At 31.7% G+C, this 19,521-nt stretch overlaps 1 protein-coding gene across 1 annotated transcript; it reads left to right on the top strand.

Annotated features, from left to right (window-relative positions):
* Nucleotides 1-12,366: 12,366 nt before the first annotated feature.
* On the top strand, nt 12,367-17,699 carry LOC139520288 (uncharacterized). The gene is made up of 2 exons (XM_071312802.1): nt 12,367-12,422; nt 15,540-17,699. Exon 2 carries the CDS (start codon nt 15,540-15,542, stop codon nt 17,226-17,228), a length of 1,689 nt encoding a protein of 562 aa, XP_071168903.1. The 5' UTR covers nt 12,367-12,422; the 3' UTR covers nt 17,229-17,699.
* Nucleotides 17,700-19,521: the final 1,822 nt, after the last annotated feature.

Raw genomic sequence — 19,521 nt, 5'->3', positions numbered from 1 at the left:
CTTTAAAAAAGAGACATTCAATAATAGTCAGGTCATTAAAGATGGCATATATAACATGTAATATCGATTCACTCATCGGATCTTTGCATCTGAAATAAACACATTTTTATTTAAAACAAAACAAAGTATTTTTGTTAGTACTTCGTTTAGGTTTCAATATGTGTTGACTGTTGAAATATCAATACTATAAGAAAAAAGATGTGGTATGATTGCCAATGATCATTATACACATATGCCGTAATACATATTCTCATTTACACTGAACACGACTCGTAGCATGCTGCTCTTGCTTAAGTTTTTAATGTTATTCGTTGCGATTTTAATCTTTCTGTTTTTGCCTTTTCTGTTTTATCTGGTATGTCTTATCCACCATTTTTTTTAACCGCAATCTGCAATATAAATTATTTGTGAAAAGGGAATGATTCGAAAGTAACAACATATTAAGCTTATCTCTAAACATGTTAGAAATTTGAGAATTGCATTAATTCTTAAAGCAAATACGTCAAGTAACATGATTAACGGACAGGTTTGATTTCTATGAAAGAAAACCTAATTCAGCAAACATCATTTATAGTTAAACCCCTATCATGTCATCCAGTTATAAGAAAATATACAACTTTAATATAGGATGACTTAACTGGAAAAAATACCAGTTGCTTAAACGATTAAATTAAATGATACTTACCGACGGCATTGTTCTGTAAAATAAGATTAAATAGAGAACGGAGATGGGGCATGTGTCAAGCAACAATCCGACTAAAGAGTTAACGACAGCCGAAAGCCAACAATGGGTCTTCAACACAGCGAGAAAATTTTGCATCCAGAGGCGGACTTCAGCTGGCTAAACTTCTAAACATATAATTGTAGAGAAAAACTTGCACCCAGAGGGGGACTTGATGCAGCTGGCTAAACTTCTAAACATATAATTGTATATGTTGGAACTAATCTGGTTCTTAAAATTCACACGATTTTAACTTGTAAAATGTCAATATATACTTATATTATTTTTAGATTCAAAATAATGGATTTCAGAAAATATGAATATAAGCTTGGAATAGGTGATACAATGTGACTGACACCTTTTTTGGTACAGATAAATAAATACCCTTGTAGTCATTCCTTCAAAATGTTATCGGACTCCGCCCTTGTTCTCCTGATCAATACAACAGACGCCATGCCATTAGTGGAACTGAAAATTATTTCTCTTTTTCTGGAGCACCTTTTTAACACACCCTTTTGTTTGCCATGTTTAAATAAGTCATAATATAGCTTTCTGTGGAATGAGATATGTACTTACTTTTTGTATTTTGTTGTGGTCTGCGTTTTTTTTTTCGACTAATGGTTTACGATTGACCTTTTATATTTTCATCCTCCTTTTTGTATTAGGTTTACATTATAAATGTCATGTATATAATTACGATACATCAAACATACATGGATAATATAAGAAAGTATCCGATCATAGAAAAACATGTACACTGCTTAAATATCGTGCTGTATACTTGATAGCTTTGATATGTACTTCCTTTCCGGTATTCACTATCAAACAAAACAAGCAATCATTTTTGTTTATCTCTATGATCATGTATGATAAATACAATTGTTTGTAATTTAGAATATTGCTTTATTTTATCATTAGAAAAACATCCATGCCAGATCTCTTTCTTTAAATACCTATTGTTTATATTGATAGCTACTTAATGGGATTATCTTGTTATAAATATAATAGAATTGCATTCTACAACATATCAGATCCACAAGTGCTAAATGAAATAAAAATGTCGATCGTGTGATTGATGAGCTCTCAAAAATCAAATTTACTTCGACGAGAGCCGGTGTTACTTCATTTTCTCCTCTCTGAGTAATAAATTGGTGTCAATTATCCTATTTGACTTTGGCTTTTAACTCAATTGTCTTTGGTTCTAGATCTGAAAGCTTATAAACTAGTAAATGCATTATATGTGTCCGTTGAGAATAATAAAACGGCCTTAAATGTAAATAGCAGTTAGGAAATTATGTCCTTGATGTCATCACCGTTTTTGAATTGGCATCTCAGAGGATAAATAATATATAAACGTATTGACCTTCTAGGTCTAGTTAAATTTCTAAAGAACGATGCATACCACTGTCGTCAACAGCAATATGCAATACTGATAAAAAAAATATTCGATTAGATAAGGGTGATAATGTGTATGAGAATATTCTAAACTCTTCTAACACTAGTAGGTTTTAAGCAACTTCCGATTTTGATAATATAAGTGAATACAAAAGACACTATTTCTTGTTCGACGTTTATTGAACAAGTGTGAGGATTATCCGATTCACAGATGATAGCGGATGATTCACAGATGATACCAGATATGTTCAAAATGTCTTAACTACAATCCCGTCTCCATTTCCCCGAATATGACCTACCGATTTATACTTATTACTGGTTAAACGTTTTGTACTGATATAAATTACACGCCGGGTGCAATATGTGGAGCAGAATCTACATTCCCTTCAGGAGCACCTGAGATCCCCCCGGTGTTATAGCTGAGTTTGTGTTGCGGAGTCTATGTTGTATTTTGTATGCGTTTTTGTCTGTTTGTCTTCTTCTTTATTTTAGCCATTGTGTAATCAGTTTACTTTCTATTTATGAGTTTGAATATCCCTTAGCTATTCTTTGGCTCTATATTGTACGATCCTTTTATATGATATGTTCACCAAAACTAGCCACATATTTTGATAGAGGATTGCTGCTCACAAGGAAGCTATTAAATCAAGAGTTCCAAATGGTGAAGTTGAAATCATCCCTTCGTAACTTATACGGACGCCATCACGAGTTGGTTGACCGTTCTAGAATACCAGTTCACAGATGCTATCGGATATGTTTCTTGTGTCGTAACTACAATACCCTTCCTTTTTCACGAATGTGACCTACCGAATTAGATTATTTACCGGATTTGTAATAACTAAAGCAGCATGACGGGTATCGCATGTGGAGCAGGATCTGCTAACCCTTGCGGAGCACCTGAGATCACCTCCAGTTTATGGTGGTGTTCGTGTTGCTTAGTCTTTAGTTTTCTATGTTGTGTCCTCTGTACTATTATTTGTCTGTTTGTCTTTAAGCTATACCGTTGTCAGTTTATTTTCTATTTATGAGTTTTAATATCCCTTTGCTATTTTTTGCCTCTTTTTTGCAATGGTTCTGTACGATTTTTTTCTTATATTTCAATACTACTATGTTTTTATTGTACATTTTGAAAAGAATACACAAAATGTATAAAAACATCTTCCTTTTTTTATTGAGAAATGTAAAGGTTTATATATAATAGGTTCATTAAAGCTAGCCACATATTTTCTGTCATCACTAACCTGTCGACATTGATGTTGTCGGTGGTTCTTTAAGTGTTTATAAGGTTCTCTAGCTTACTCCACCCACAAAAAACTGACCAAATCATAGCATACAGCATAAAATATCAACAATTAATTAATCAATCAATCAAATATATACATAGTCTTAGAAGATTAACGTTTCACGCTCGCCAACCTAATTCGGTGCCAAAAATACAAAAGATACTTAAACCCATAAATCAAAAAACTATTTGAGAATGCAATGCCAGAAAAACCACACACAACAGTATTCAAAACACAACATAAAAACTAATGACTGAGCAACCCAATCTCAAACAGAGACCAGGGGAAATATCACGTATCCTGTCAAATTCTATAAGTAAGAAAAATATAACTCTTTAGTTTCAGTTTTATCTACATTGAATTCAAAATATTTTAATTTAGAATCAATTAACACTATCTGTAATCCACGTAGTAAATAAACAACTATTTTTCACACTTATACTCGGAAAAAAGGATTTAACTGCATTCCACTTCGTCAATATTTTTCAGAAGCAATGTGGACAGCTTTTTTATCATCCAGCTTCAGAAGAGGTCATAAAAACGCAGCTACTCGACAAAGATCTATCTATATGATGAAAGTTTGAATAAATAATATGTATTACAGAGAAATTTGCACTGACCAGTTTTCATTACATTATTTGGTACAAAGCGCTTCCTCAGGAAAGTGAGTAAATTATTGAAGTTATATCTCAAAAAGTTTATAAATTTTGAAAATAAACTCATCATAGACACAAGGATTGCAATTTTGTATTTGAAACAGACGCGCTTTTCGTTTACAAAAGACTCATTAGTGACGCTCGAATAAAAAAAAAAAGTTTAAAAGGCCATGTAAGTACGAAATTGAAGAGCATTGAGAACCAAACATTCCTAATAGTTTGGCCAAATACAGTTAAGGTAATCTATTCTTGAGATAGAAAAGCCTTAGTTTTTGAAAGTGTCTATATTTTGTAAACAGTTAATATAAAATTATGACTTTATCAATGAAAAAGTTATGACTACTGGGCTGTTGATAAGTCATCTTTCAAACATTGAAACAGTATAATACGGAGAAAAAAAAAACATGTTGAAAAATCGGTGTAATAAGTGTTGAAGTTAACTTATTGAGCACTGACAAAACATTTGAAAAAATGAAAAAACGAACAAATGCGCTTATAGAAACATAAAAATGCTTTCAGATATAGTACAAGTCATTTATTCAATCTTAGTTCCAAATGGAAAATGTTCAAAGTAATCTGGTACGTCGATAAAAAAAATGGCATTTATTTATTTACAATGAAACGGGAATAAAACAAAACATCTGAATTTAACATTTCTATTAAAAATTGCATTAAACTAAAACTATGTTTGCGGCTAGAATGTTTGATTTTATTCCATCGAGTAAATTAACGCAATAGGTTCTTAATAAAAAAAAACCTGCTAGTGTTTATTATGTCATTTCATATTATATGAACGTTCACCGACTTTAAAGTCACACGTAAAAAAAATATCTCTATGAGTCATTGACTTTAAAACAACAATAATATTTTTTTCATTAGTTTATCAACTTATATATTATTTCAGATATATATCAATTTATTTTCTGGGAATTTTTAACAAAAATACTTCATGAAATTAACGCTGACATAATTTACAGACATTTACAGTCTGTTACTAAATTTGTATGAAATACAAGTTAACATTTTAGTTCCGGTAGATTTTATGACCAATCCTATATAATAGTATCCTGGTTAAATCTCTTATTCGCGTTGCTCTGGAACAGTGAGCATAATCTCAATTAATATCTCTTTTTAAAGATGTTGTCTAGCATGAATAAACGCTTCAATTCCTATATTATGTTATAATATGTCAAAAAATCTCTTAAGTATTGTATTTTCAGTCCCCACAAAATTGGTTATGTTTTTGACAATTTTAGTACTTTCTTATATTGCTAAATCTATTCATTTAAATTTGTCACACAAATGTAAATCATGTATTTGTGGTTGTCTCAAGTCACAAGTTCGTTAATGATTGTTTTATGTTATATTCCTTAGATTTTAGTATCACGGGGACATTTCTAACATTCATTGCAAAAGTTACAGACTATAGTACAAAGGCATATACTATAGGAAGACGAAAGTTACTAAAGTAGCGGATGAATATTATATTGAAAAAGAATAAAATTTATCAGAGAGAAAGCATTGTCATTTCCAATTAGGACTTTAGCCGGATTTAACAATTGTTCCTTAGAATTAATTTGATATATGCACAAACAGGTTATTTATATAAAATTCATGTGCTGTATATGTTACTTCTCAAAGTAAGAAAAGATGCATATTTAATACGATTATTGTATTTAGTAATAATTGAGTTTCTTTAAGGAAATTCAACAATTGGAATAGAGTTAATATTTAAAAAACCATATAAATAGAATAAAACTCATTAGTTTTAATTTAGGCAAAGTTTAATTTAGACAAATACTGATCTCTTTGTGAATTAGATTAAATTTTATTTTTATACTAGTTTACATTAGTTGATTAAAGATGTAAAGATGAAAAGGGGATATGACTATATTTTGCTTTTTTAGCTATTCATCCTTTTAATAAGCTTGGGATTTTCAAATATTTCGGCTACGTATACGAGCACCATGGACGATACATTTGTTTGTGAAAATGCACATCTGGTGCAGAAAAATCAGTACTGTTTATGTTATTCAGAACTCTTACAAATATGATATACGTTTACACCTCTTTTTCTGACTTTATGAAATGCTTGTTATTTTAACTTTGACATGACATGTACTTTGTAATTCTGCACACAACATTTCATACTTGTATCCTAATCACTACATAAACTGCCATAAGATTAATATAATGTTACTTTCTTACAATCCTAACCATATACTACGATTGAATGTATTTTTCTTTTATGTCCGAAAAATTGCTTTTGAAGAATTCGTGTGCAAATCATAAATATTAACTTAGCTCTAATCGTCGGTACCCATTTTATTTCTGCAACTCATCCTGAATACCTCAGTAGACTTTTTTTTTTAAGCTTTATCAATATCTTCACTAATGAATCTTGTTTTTTTTATCCAAAACTCTGTTGGTTTAAGTCATAATCGTATGAAACTATGAATAAATGGAGATGCGGGTAAACTTTCAAGTATTCATAACACCCTTCAATTATACAATCATAAGACATCTAAGGGTATTCAATGATCGCCAACTTTTTTTTAAATTTGAGTCACATTATGTGACTAATGAAAGTCACTGACTGGCCGGATTCCTACCTTTCTTCTTCTACCGTTGGATAGCCATATCAACAAAAGACGTTTTAACAATCTCAACACCATCTCTTTACACAAGATAAGTGACATATCAGTTCGTGCCAATGCATTTCTTTGAGAGAGAAAAATGAATTCTTACCATCAAGTGACATCTTTCGTTTTTCCTTTTTGTGTTCATTTTGTAGATCTTTTTTTTGCAACACCACACCTCCATCCTAACAAAATTAGCAAATAAAGGGTTATCAATATGAAATGTCATTCACCAAATTATCATGGACCCTGAGGGATAGAAATTTCATACCATGACTACAATCATTATATTTATGACAATGAAATAATAAAAAAAAAAGGATTATACAATAATGAAATATAGTCATTGCATGCACAAATAATATCTCAATAGGGAGGCCAAACATTTAACTATGCATAAATGTCACTCAGATATTCATTAAACGTTTTATAAAAATATTTATGTTTTGTTAAATAGACAATATATGTGTTAATAAATGTGATTCTCATTTATCCTAATGCGTTTGTTCAATTATTGCGTACTCAATATTTGGGAGATTGACACCAATTCGTTATTTATAGTTTGAAAAAATACTAAATGTTTGTTTTCTTTTCCTTTGTTCTTTTGCATTGCATTCTCTAGCGACCTAATATGGACATATCATAATCATATTTTATGACGTCGCTGAATAGAAAGCTACACATCAATTACATTCAGCTGACCCCGGAATCTCTTAGGGTTGATCTGCTTTATGTTTGCTATACACGACAAAATCATATGAAAACAGTTCCAAAGTTGCATTAATTTGAAGTGTGATTTTACTTCGATTAGATGTTCTTACTTGATAGAGTACCCGAATGTCTTAACAAGGGGTCTTAATATAACCTGTCGGGGAGAAAATAATTATAACCATAGTCGGAAAAACGATTGCTTTTTTCTTCTATAGGCGACAATACTATTTTTTTTCTAATTAAACCACGTATTCCAAATAAAACCTAGTCAAAACAGTTATTTATGATATTTATGATATTAATACTTTATCATTCTGTTTCAAATATTTAAGATAAATAGTATCAAGATCATCTTCGTACGGATTTTGTTTATGGTATATACATATAAAAAAGGATGATGTGGTAAGATCGCCAATGAGTCAACTCTTCGACGGGGTGTCCATGCAGCTACATATATTAATATGTACGGGGGGATAAGGAATTATGCCAATAGTCAACAAACATAGTACCTTTATTAACCAGTGGTCGTCGAAAGTTCGTTTATAGTTGTTTTATGTCATTTGTCTCGGAGAATTTATATTTGCAGGGACAGCAACTTAGATAATAAGTTCAAGTTATACTCCATTATTATAGAATGGAGACAATTAGACGTTAGGCACATTACTAAGACACATGTCTTTTGTTAAGGACTATATATTGTCCTTTAGATGTGTTTCTGTCTCAATGGTCAACAAACTTACTTTATTCATGCTTTCTTGAAAAGGAAATTTCTTCGCCTATATATAGTATGTGGACAGCATTTACATGTACACAATTTGTAGACTATACGTACAGATGAATATAATATAAACAAATAAGTTACACATGCTGCGAATAAATATTTTATTGCAAAAACACCATAAAAAGTGATAATCAACAATAATGATCATCAATTCCAACAATCGTTCATTATAATTGATTATGAATAAAAAGATTATCAATAAAGAGATCATTTGTTGTATATTATCGTACTGCTCTAAAAAAAAGAAAAGAAGATTTATGAAAGAGGGCCGAAATTTACAAGAGGGACAGTCAAAATCAAAAATCGAAAATAAACTGACAACGCCATGGCTAAAATGAAAAAGACAAACAGACAAACAATAGTACACTTGACACAACATAGAAAACTGAAGAATAAGCTACACAAACCCCACTTAAAAATGGGGGTGATCTCAGGTGCTTCGGAAGGGTAATCAGATCCTGCTCCACGTGTGGCACCCGTCGTGGTTTTCATGTTATAACTAATCCGGTAAATAGTCTAATTCGGGAGGTCACATTATGAAAGGGAGTGATTGTATTTACGACGAATGTACGGTACAAGAATGGTATTTATTAAAAACATAGATTCTTTTGATATTCAAAATTAGGAACATAATTATACCAGTTGACATCTAGTTGCGGTCATTTGAAAATACAGGATAGTGTGTTACATTTCCAGAAAAATGTATATGTAGTGAATATCGAAAACTATTAATAGAATCAGATTAAGTTTGAGTATATCAAAGAAATAAGCTTTTGTGAATAGATTTCAACTTGAATAAAGTTGGTCAACATTGGTTTGTTAATCATGCAAAGTCAAAAACAGATATGACTATTTTCATTTGAATCTGTCACTCACAGGGTGAAAATACTCTATATAATGAATCAGAAAGAAAGTATATCAACATAGCTGAAATAGTCAGTTTACAAAAAAATGACATAAATACAAAAAACTGTATGACATCTAACAGCATTAACAATGTTTGTCAATTTCTAGATATCAGAAAATGTAGTAAGAGTGCCAATAAGACAACTCTCCATCCGAGTCAAAATTTGTAAAAGAAAAATCATTATATGTCAAAGTATGGTCTGTAAAGGGACACTAGCTGTCAAGTTCATGTTCACCTATTTTAATCAAATTTTCATATTTGATTTATAACAATGTAAAACATGTATCAAAACTATTAAACGTCTAAAATAAGCAATTAACAGGACACGAGCATGAAAATACGTAGCTTCGCTTCGGGTGTATTTTAGTCTAGATGCCATCTAATTAACTATCGAGTTGACCTCTAAAGTCATCCGATGACCATATAAGCGATGTAAACATAAATATAGATATAAATAGATTAAGCAAACCCGTGCTGTTGGATTTTTCTAGGTCTATTTAATATCATATTATAGATGAAAAATAAATGTTTATCATCATTTTTACCTGTATAAGAATGATTTGTTGTGGATCGAATCAGCCAATCAAATAATTTACCTTTGTTTCACTTTCAAAGTTGGCATTTTTTCCTTTAAATAACTTTACACATACAATTCACGTGTTATCCATCTCAAGGTTATGGGTTAATTGAAGTTCAAATGAATACGGATTTAAGGAGGTCGAATTATTCACTTGCAAGGGAATAATTCATAATTAATGTTTTTTAGATTATTTTTGAAAAAAATTAGCCATACTGACTGCTTAAAACGAACTATTGTTTTTTTTTTTTTGCATTTCATTAATGATTGAGCAAAAACAATAATACATTTTTTTTTTTTTTATAAATCTCGTAGCTAGTGCCCTTTTAACAAAGATCATTTGTTCTCATAGAACACTAAGCTATAAAGGGCACCAACAATGAATAGTGTAAAACAATGTAAACGGGAAAACCAATGGTCTTATCTATATAAAATAAACTAGAAACGAGGAAACACTTATATCAACCGTAACCCTTACCCAAATAAAAAGTGTAACATCACACCATATAAAGACACATCGTAAAATATCGATTGAGATGGACAAACATACAAGTGAATTCACCTGTATGTTTGTCCATCTGATGAGTTAAGCCTTTTTTAACTGATTTTTATAGTTCGTTCTTATGTTGTACTGTTATACCACTGTCCCAGGTTAGGGGAGGGTTGGGATCCCGCTAACATGTTTAACCCCGCCACATTATTTATGTATGTGCCTGTCCCAAGTCAGGAGCCTGTAATTCAGTGGTTGTCGCTTGTTTATGTGTTACATATTTGTTTTTCGTTCATTTTTTTTTATACAAATAAGGCCGTTAATTTTCTCGCTTGAATTGTTTTACATTGTCTTATCGGGGCCTTTTTTAGCTGACTATGCGGTATGGGCTTTGCTCATTGTTGAAGGCCGTACGGTGACCTATAGTTGTTAATGTCTGCGTCATTTTGGTCTCGTGTGGATAGTTGTCTCCTTGGCAATCATACCACATCTTCTTTTTAAAACTTAACTCAATCAAATTACAAATAAACACAAGTGAACAAACACTGAACGAATAAATTTGATCTATGACAAAATGTAGATACAATAGAGAACAATTAAATAACAAAAACATTACAATGGTATCAACATAGTATTACTAACTTACACCCTAAGCTAAACCCTATTTTTGTAAACAATGATTATAAAATGAAAAAGAACGGATAGCATTTCTATTGAGAATATTAAAACATGATTTATATTTTTATTCATGAAACCCCAATCAGTAACCCAACTAGTAACCTAACTTTGTCTATTTTTGTTCAAACTCTGTCAAGTGAGTAGTTTTTACAAATTTCAAAGTTGTTGTATAGCAAAATCCCGTTAAATCCATTTGCTAATATGAATCAGCAGGTCAAGGTTGACTATTTCGTGCATTCTTATTACGAAACAAAATACATCATTCTCTTTGCATGCAGTTGTCAATATGGTCGGGTATAAGACATATATACGACATATACTTTGAGACAAGCGTTGGATTTGGTAGAAAAGACTTAAGATAAATTCTATAATATAATCCACTGTACTTGTGCTTGTTTAATTCAGGTAATCATATTAAAATGTATTTTACATTTGTTTCGGTTTTCTTAACAAAAAAGCCACTCTCTTTTCTTAAAAAATAAACAAACATTCATATATATACAGACATCATGAGGGAAAGGTGTGTCTAGAATAGAAACCGACGACCTGACACGCGCAACATACAAAAAAAACCAGTTTGAATAATAAGGAACATATTTTTTGCTTGCAACCCGAGGGAGTGGGGTTGGGGTCCGGGAGTTAGAACCTCCCACTTTTTTTTAAATTAATGCTTTAGAATAGAGACATAGTTATGACTGGGATCTAAAATTTGATCTTCAAACAAAGGAGAATTGTTAGAATTTGTTCCTTTAAAAAAAAAGATACCGCTTTTGGTATTTCCTAAAACGTTTTTTTTTTATCTTGTAACACTATTAGTGATTTTTTTATGCTCATGCTATTTGAAATATAATCAATTTCTCTTGTTATGAATTAAAATGGACTGTGTTTTCAGGATTTAGAAGCAGGGGTTTCCAGAAACCCCGCTCGTCCAACCCTGTGGCCAAAATCAATTGTTATTCGTAATAATAAATCTATTTAATTTACACTTGTTTCAGAAAAAAAACTATAAAGAATAACAATAGAGCCGGGATGTAACACCACCAATTCCTTACTTTGATAACTATTTATACCACCTTTGACATGTTTAAATCGAACTTTAATAATTTTGCACGATAAATGCAGCGATCAACTGCTCTTTTGATTATCTAACTAGTACTATCCACCTGATGATATATCATATACAGTTCACTTGCAGAAAAAAGGCGAGAAATAAGATTCCAAAGAGACGATGAAAATGGTAAGTCAAGAAACTGTATACCATTTATACATAATACTTCAAACTGGTGATTAAGCAACAACAATCCAACTTATGAAGCGTAAGTACAATTAATTATGTGAAACATAAAGTTTGTTTGTATATAGTGTTGCACAACAAAAGCAAGCTGTGAGTTGAAAGAAAGAATTTCACAGCAATAAATAAAAACAGCGAACTGAATTGGAATACGCATAACTAAATTTATCATGTCTGTAATAACCTTTCATACCTTTTTATAGTTGGACTTTGATCGTTTCTATTTTGTTGTTGACATACACATTAACTTTACCATGTGAACTTTACTACAGAGAGAATAACATATTAAACAGGTAATATCGTATGATATTTGCTCTAATATAATGAAAAGAAAAATATTCTTTCTAGTAATTTTAATGAATTAAATGAATATTAGACAAGACAATTATTAGTTAGTATTCAAGGTGAAGCGAGACAACTGTTGATGAGCTGTCAGAAAATATTTTTTTTTTTTTCAAACAGAAAGTTAAAATCGGAAAATGCATGAAAAATATTTGAGTTTTAAGTTACATTAACAATGTGTTTGTCCTGTAATGCCCGTTGGTCCTTAAATATTTATCATCAATTTTATAAAAAAGAAATACTCATAAATATAGAAATCTTTATAAAGTCGTCGTTTGTATGGATGGGTATAACTGAAATATTTTTAAGGAATAGAAAAAGAACATTTTAACTTAAATCGGGTTAACAGGAATAATTCAAACATAAAATCGGTAATGCTTTTGCTGACATATCTATTCCTGATTTAAATAGGCAGTGACTATTTTGCGGGCTCTGATTGAAATTTCCTTATTCAAGCCTGCAAAATAACCTTTTTCTATAGAAATTCCTATTTTACCGGCACCAGCAATATAGTGATTTTGTTATTTTGCAGCTCCTTGGTAAAGAGTGAAATTTTATATTTACTTTTATAAAGTACTATGAAAATGTGTCAACACTGTCAACATAAATGAATCAAATAATTACTGATATACCAGTATTTCAATAAGAAAACAGCTAACAATATTTGAGACACATGTAATCGTTAAAAACATTTATCAGTCAATGTATAAATAACTATTGAGAATTTATAACAAGAAAAAAACAAGCATCGATTTGTTGCAATGAAATCATATCTAAACATGTAGTTGAAATTATTTCTAAAATCAGCCAGTGACAGTCAAATGCTATGTGCATGTACAGTACTCCGCCATAAGTATTCGTAAAACAACAATGGCGGTCACGTCACGGAAGGGTAAACAAGATTTGACCGTCGTCTCCATGTCACAATCGGGATGGCAATGAATCTATATATAAATGATCATGTGGAAAAACATGTGGTTGTCATGTGACACGTGCGTAATGACGTCAGAGGCGTCTGCACTTACGTTGTATCTAATGTAAACAAAATGGGTCGCAAGGGAAAAGAACTGACATCTGATCAGAAAAGTCGTCTCGCTGCATTAAATGATGCAGGTTACAGAAAAAGTGAAATCGTCAAATTGACAGGCGTTAAACAGAGTACTGTTTACAGTTTTTTGAAGAGTTATGAGCACCGGGGTGATATAGAAAACATTCGGAGAACAGGCAGACCAAAATCCTTTCATGACCGGGACATGAAAAAACCTTCCCGTTGTGTAAAAAAACATCGCCGTAAATCTTTATCTGAAATTACTAATATTTTTAATGAGAGCATTGATCGACCTTTCTCTAAACGAACTGTTGAACGTAAATTACATTCTGATGGGTTTCACAAGCGGTCAGTAAAGAAAAAAATTCGTATCCGTGAGGTCAACAAAAAGAAACGAGTGGCATATTGCAGGGGGAATTTACATAAATCTGTTAATGCACACTGGAGTAAAGTAATCTTCAGTGATGAGTGCAAGGTAATCATTGGGCAGGATTCTCGTGTCAGTGTCTGGAGAAAGGTCGGAGAAGAGTGGCTGACAGATTGTATTTGCCCTCCATCTCAGCGTAAGTATAGTTTAATGATCTGGGGATGCATCACTTACCATGGTGTCGGAACTATTACTGTTGTTGAAGGTAACATAAATGCCTTAAAATACATTGAAATTATTGACAATAACTTGTGGCCAGTGGTTGTTCGTCATTTTCCAGATGATAACTACGTTTTTCAAGATGATAATGCCCCCGTCCATCGAGCCCGATCTGTTCAAGATTTTCGTAGGGAAACGGGTCTAAAAAGCATGAACTGGCCAGCTCAGAGTCCCGACCTCAATATTATAGAGAATTGTTGGTGGGTATTAAAAAGGGAACTGCAAAAACGAACTCAGAACATAAATAATACCAAAGACCTGGAACGTGAAATTCGTGACATATGGGACAAATTAACTGTTACTTACCTGAAGTCGTTGTATAACAGCATTCCAAGGAGGATTTTACGAATAATGAGGAACAAAGGAAACATAACAAAGTATTGAGGTAGGATTTTTTTATTTTGTTACTTGTTAAATAGTTCCAAGTTTTTTCAGGTGCAGATTTACATTGACTGGCGGCCATTTTGTTTTTACGAATACTTATGGCGGACGACTGTATGTATCAGAATAAAATATCAGATTGTTTAACAGCGTGTTATAAAAAATAAGTTAAAAATCACATTGCATCATAAATTTGATAAAATATTGTCCAATATAACAAAGTCAAACACATAGCTTCATCAATCATTAAATTAAACATGCTTTTGAAATAATAGTCAGTTATTTGAAATGCATATGTGTAAACAAAATAGTTTATAACTTAGTTCCCTTCGCTTAACTCATGCCAGTAAAATAACATATTCTCATTTTTCCAGCACATGCTACAAATTCACTATATTGCTGTTGCCGGTAAAATATCAATTTCTGTAGAAATTGGCTATTTTGCCGGCTTGATTTAAGATATCTTAATCACAGCCTACAAAAAAGCGACAACATAGCCACCACCATTTATTTTATTTAAGTGAGTTGATACTGTTTATCTATACTGGCAGAAAGTAGTACTCCCGTCTAACATATCGTTTATAACATCATAAAAAGTTAATTTAACTTTAAAGAAATTCGAAATATTCCCATGTTTTAAGTATTATTCTCTTGGGGTTTTTTGTTGTTTTTATTTGTGTTTGTTTTTGCTTCTGATTTTATTTATGTTAGTTATGACCAGATAACAATGACCTTATCATTATTGTCAGACATGTAATATGCTTTATAGATGGAAAAGAAAATTATAGTTAATAGACAGTTGATAATGTTATAGCCGGTTAATAAACTTATAAGACAAAGTATATGTTTATCAATTTTTAATTACCTAAATAGCTATATAGGGATCTAATCAATGAATGCTAATAGCTTGTCAACTTTATTATAATAATGAACATTATACGAACAGGAAAAAAGACATACAAACAAGAGACCCTTTTTCTTATTTCATTACAGATGGCTTCATCAAAAAATGATTTATGTGGGATATGTGAAGCCCAACATATAACTAAATGTGCAGATCATTGGTGCCCTGAATGTGATGAAGGTCTCTGTTGTGATTGTGAAAAGCACCATAGCGTGTCAAAAGCCACACGAAAACATGAAATAATTACCATAGAAAACTACAACAAATTACCACCAGACATTTTATTGATAGAACATTATTGTCAGGAACATGAGAACAAATTTCAAAATTATTGTCCACACCATGAGAAGTTATGCTGTTCAAGCTGCATTTCCACTGAACATCAAAAATGTTTAGGTTTGTTAGATCTTAAAGAAATCGTTAAAACTTCGAAAACTTCAGTGTTGATCGACAACCTTGAAAAATCCTTAAATGAAACAGCAACTAACATCAGTAAAATCATTACAGATCGGAAAAAAAATCTAAAAAAAATCAAGGAACAACGTCTGGAATTCCAAAACAAAATCAAACAAATAAGAGATAAAATAAACACTAATCTGGACGAGCTTGAACAACAGATTACAGGCGAATTGCTTTCCGAGGAGCAGAAAATCACTATAAAAATTGAGACCCTATTGAATCAGCTTTCAGAGAAAATAAAAACAGTTCAGGATCTTCACAACAATATAGTTTCTATAAAAAAACACGCATCGGACCTTCAAACATTTCTAGCGAGTAAAAAGTTAGAAGAATGTGCTATGTCGGAGAAAATGTACCTACAGTGTATTGTGAAAGGCGATAGTTTAAACTGTTTGAACTTAAATTGCAGCATCAGTGACAGTATAATGCAAATTTTAGACATAAAGTCGTTCGGGTCGATCGTAACAGACATTAGCAACACTTCTGCTGTACTGATAACAGAAATAGACAAACAGGCACAGATTATGTTACATACAAGTATGGCTTATAGATCTATTGAAGACATTCAGGTAACTAAGATCAGACAATTCAAAGTTCCATCAAAATCCGGTATCACAGGAAACACCCTTTGTCCAAACGGGGATATCATTTTTGTGGATTATGGTGACGGTCAACGACTGTTAATAATGGATAATATGGGTAATTTCAGACGTGAAATATCAATATCACCTATTCAACCCTATGGTGTTACGTCCCTGGACGATAGATCGGTTGCCGTTTCTTCATGGACAAATGAAGATATCCATGTTGTTGATATAGATTCAGGGACCATCACAGCACATATAAGAGGTGATTTTTGTGGTGATCTAACACGCATACAGAATACATTATTATGTGGGGCTCAGTCAAACGAAGTAAAAGCAATAGATCTGCGAAACAATAGTATATCTTCATTGGTTTCAGACATTGCAATTGACTCCGAGCCTTATCTTGCAACGTCCTCAGACAATATATTTGTAACCAACTCTTCTAACAATACAGTTACATGTTGCAAAATGAATGGTGAAAGAGTTTGGCAATACACAGATCAATCGATAGTTGAAATACCTCTAGGTGTTACCGTTGATAAATACAAAAACGTGTATGTAGCTTGTTACGGGAATGATTCTGTTGTTTTAATAACATCAGACGGTAAAAAAGCAAGAACAATTCTGAAGAATGATGGTCCTTATAGTGTTAATTTTGATCAAAATCAAAATAATTTACTGGTAACTTGTCACAACGGCGATGCTTTCTTGTACAACATTTCTTATGATTAGATGCTTAATTTCGTCAATGCCGACACCTTTTGTTCTACCAGGTAGGGATATCTGTAGTGAGATAAAAAATATTTTTGTATTTGATCCATATATCAAAGCACAACATTATACTCTAATTTATTGCTCATAATTTGCGAAAACAATTGCTGGAAAAATTATTGTTATATTCCAATTCTTTTATGCTTCGGGATGCTAAATTCTCTGGCATGGGTTCCGTCTGTTTGTTCAGCTAACATTGATATGTGAAAGTGCGAAATCATTAAGTTTTCCGGTTAGATAAGGTAAAACACAAAACGCAATAGAGGTTTAGCGAATACCTTGCATTAGTCTTGGTTGAATACTGTTCCCAAGTATAACAAAAATCGGATGCTACTGGATTGTTTAGTGGTAGTGGTAGTTTTATATTGTAGCAACACTATGAATTTCCAAGCATATTTGTATTCTATAATATATGTTTTTTACTTGATTTCGATTGAAGGAAACACATTGTTATAATATATCTCATAAGTTACAATGTCTTTTTTATTTACATGTATTTTTTTTTTAACGTCGCTAGATTTGAATACGCAATTATATTTAACCTTTTATAAGGTATATGTAATGAGTAAAGCCCAATCATAATAATACATATTTTATAGATATGTTGAATTTATATGAATGATGGTATAATTTATAATTATACTATTTAAGGTTCTATTAAAATGGCGTTTGAACCTGATAGTTTGCGCTTAGTATTCAATTCCATGCCACTTAACCGAAATAATCTCCAAATCTTCTTCAGGGTTTTGTGTTGTACTTCATATAGTTAATAACTTCCAACGAACCTCCACGTTTAAGATTAAAATTGGTGTGACCACAATTTTCTCTGAAAATACCCAAAACTAAAAGATTAACATAGTTTAAACCTAATACAAGAGATCTACTAACTGTAATACAGGCCGAAAAACCAAATCCCTCTACTTTCGTAAGCGGGAACTTTTTACTTCAAATAGGCAGTTATTCCCCTGTCTACAAACCTAACAACATAGCATCGTATTTTATAAATTAAACCATAGTTCAAATAGATGCGGTACGAATGTGTGTAGATTGTTAAATACGAAATATACAGGATTTGTCTGCTCACAGTTAAATTTGACCTGTAACCCTTCAACTAGATGACATATTATTATAATGGTCATTTCTTAATTATTTAGATAGTCTTATCTTTTTAGGGAAATCTCTGATAATTTGTGCCAAACTCCTTATACAAAATGGTTTTTCAAAAAAGATTATTACTTTAAATGTGTTATTCATGTGAACTAAATACGTTAACCTTCATAAGAAACTAAAGTTTTGATTTCCCTTTGTAAAGTCGACTTTTTTCGTTAATGTTGCATGCTATATAAAAAAAAGGTATATTGGACAGATACGGGTTACAAATTTGGCGCATATACTTCTGTTTTTGTTCAGAAAAATTCCCATAGTTGATTAATTTGTTATTAAGTGTGAATGTTTTCATACCGGTAATCTTCCACGGGTTTTGATACGTCACCCTTTTTGATAAAACATTGAACTTTAATTTGTTGAATTCTGTCAGACGCCATTACATTTCATAGACAACAAGCTCCCGAGTAATCAAAGTTATATCTAAAATATTTTGTCAATCTTAAAAGCCATTTTCTTTATTATTGCTCCAATATTTGTTTATACTGTGCAAAAACTATAATTCGTGGGTATCAATTGTCGTGGTTTGAGCAACATTACATGTTCGTGGGTTTTTGAATTTGTGGATTTTAATTTTCAAAAAAAAAATGAAAAATTGAATCCATTGAAAACGAAGGTGTCAGGATTGAAGGAAATTGCAACGTAACATTGGCCCGTGTAAATCGTAGTGATCACACTAATTAATCCGAGATAGAGTGATCACAATTACTAATCCGAGATAGAATGATCACAATAACTAACCAGAGATAGAGTGATCTCAATAACTAATCCGAGATAGAGTGATCACAATAACTAACCCGAGATAGAGTGATCACAACAACTAACCCGAGATAGAGTGATCATAATATCTAATCCGAGAAAAAATGATAACAGTGACTAATCCGAGATAGAGTGATCACAACAACTAATCCGAGATAGAGTGATCACAATAACTAACCCGAGATAGAGTGATCACAATAACTAAACCGAGATAGAGTCATCACGATAACTAACCCGAGATAGAGTGATTACAATAACTAGCCCGAGATAGGGTATCACAATAACTAACCCGAGATAGAGTGATCACAATAACTAATCCGAGATAGAGTGA

The sequence above is a fragment of the Mytilus edulis genome, chromosome 4 (genome assembly GCF_963676685.1).
Source record: "Mytilus edulis chromosome 4, xbMytEdul2.2, whole genome shotgun sequence".
NCBI lineage: Eukaryota > Metazoa > Mollusca > Bivalvia > Mytilida > Mytilidae > Mytilus > Mytilus edulis.
The sequence above is the reverse complement of the archived record's forward strand: the minus strand, read 5'-3'. Positions and strand labels throughout refer to the sequence as shown.

Bases quoted from the DNA above. Each gene is read 5' to 3' on its own strand.
- LOC139520288 (XM_071312802.1), top strand. From the start codon at position 15,540: ATGGCTTCATCAAAAAATGATTTATGTGGGATATGTGAAGCCCAACAT.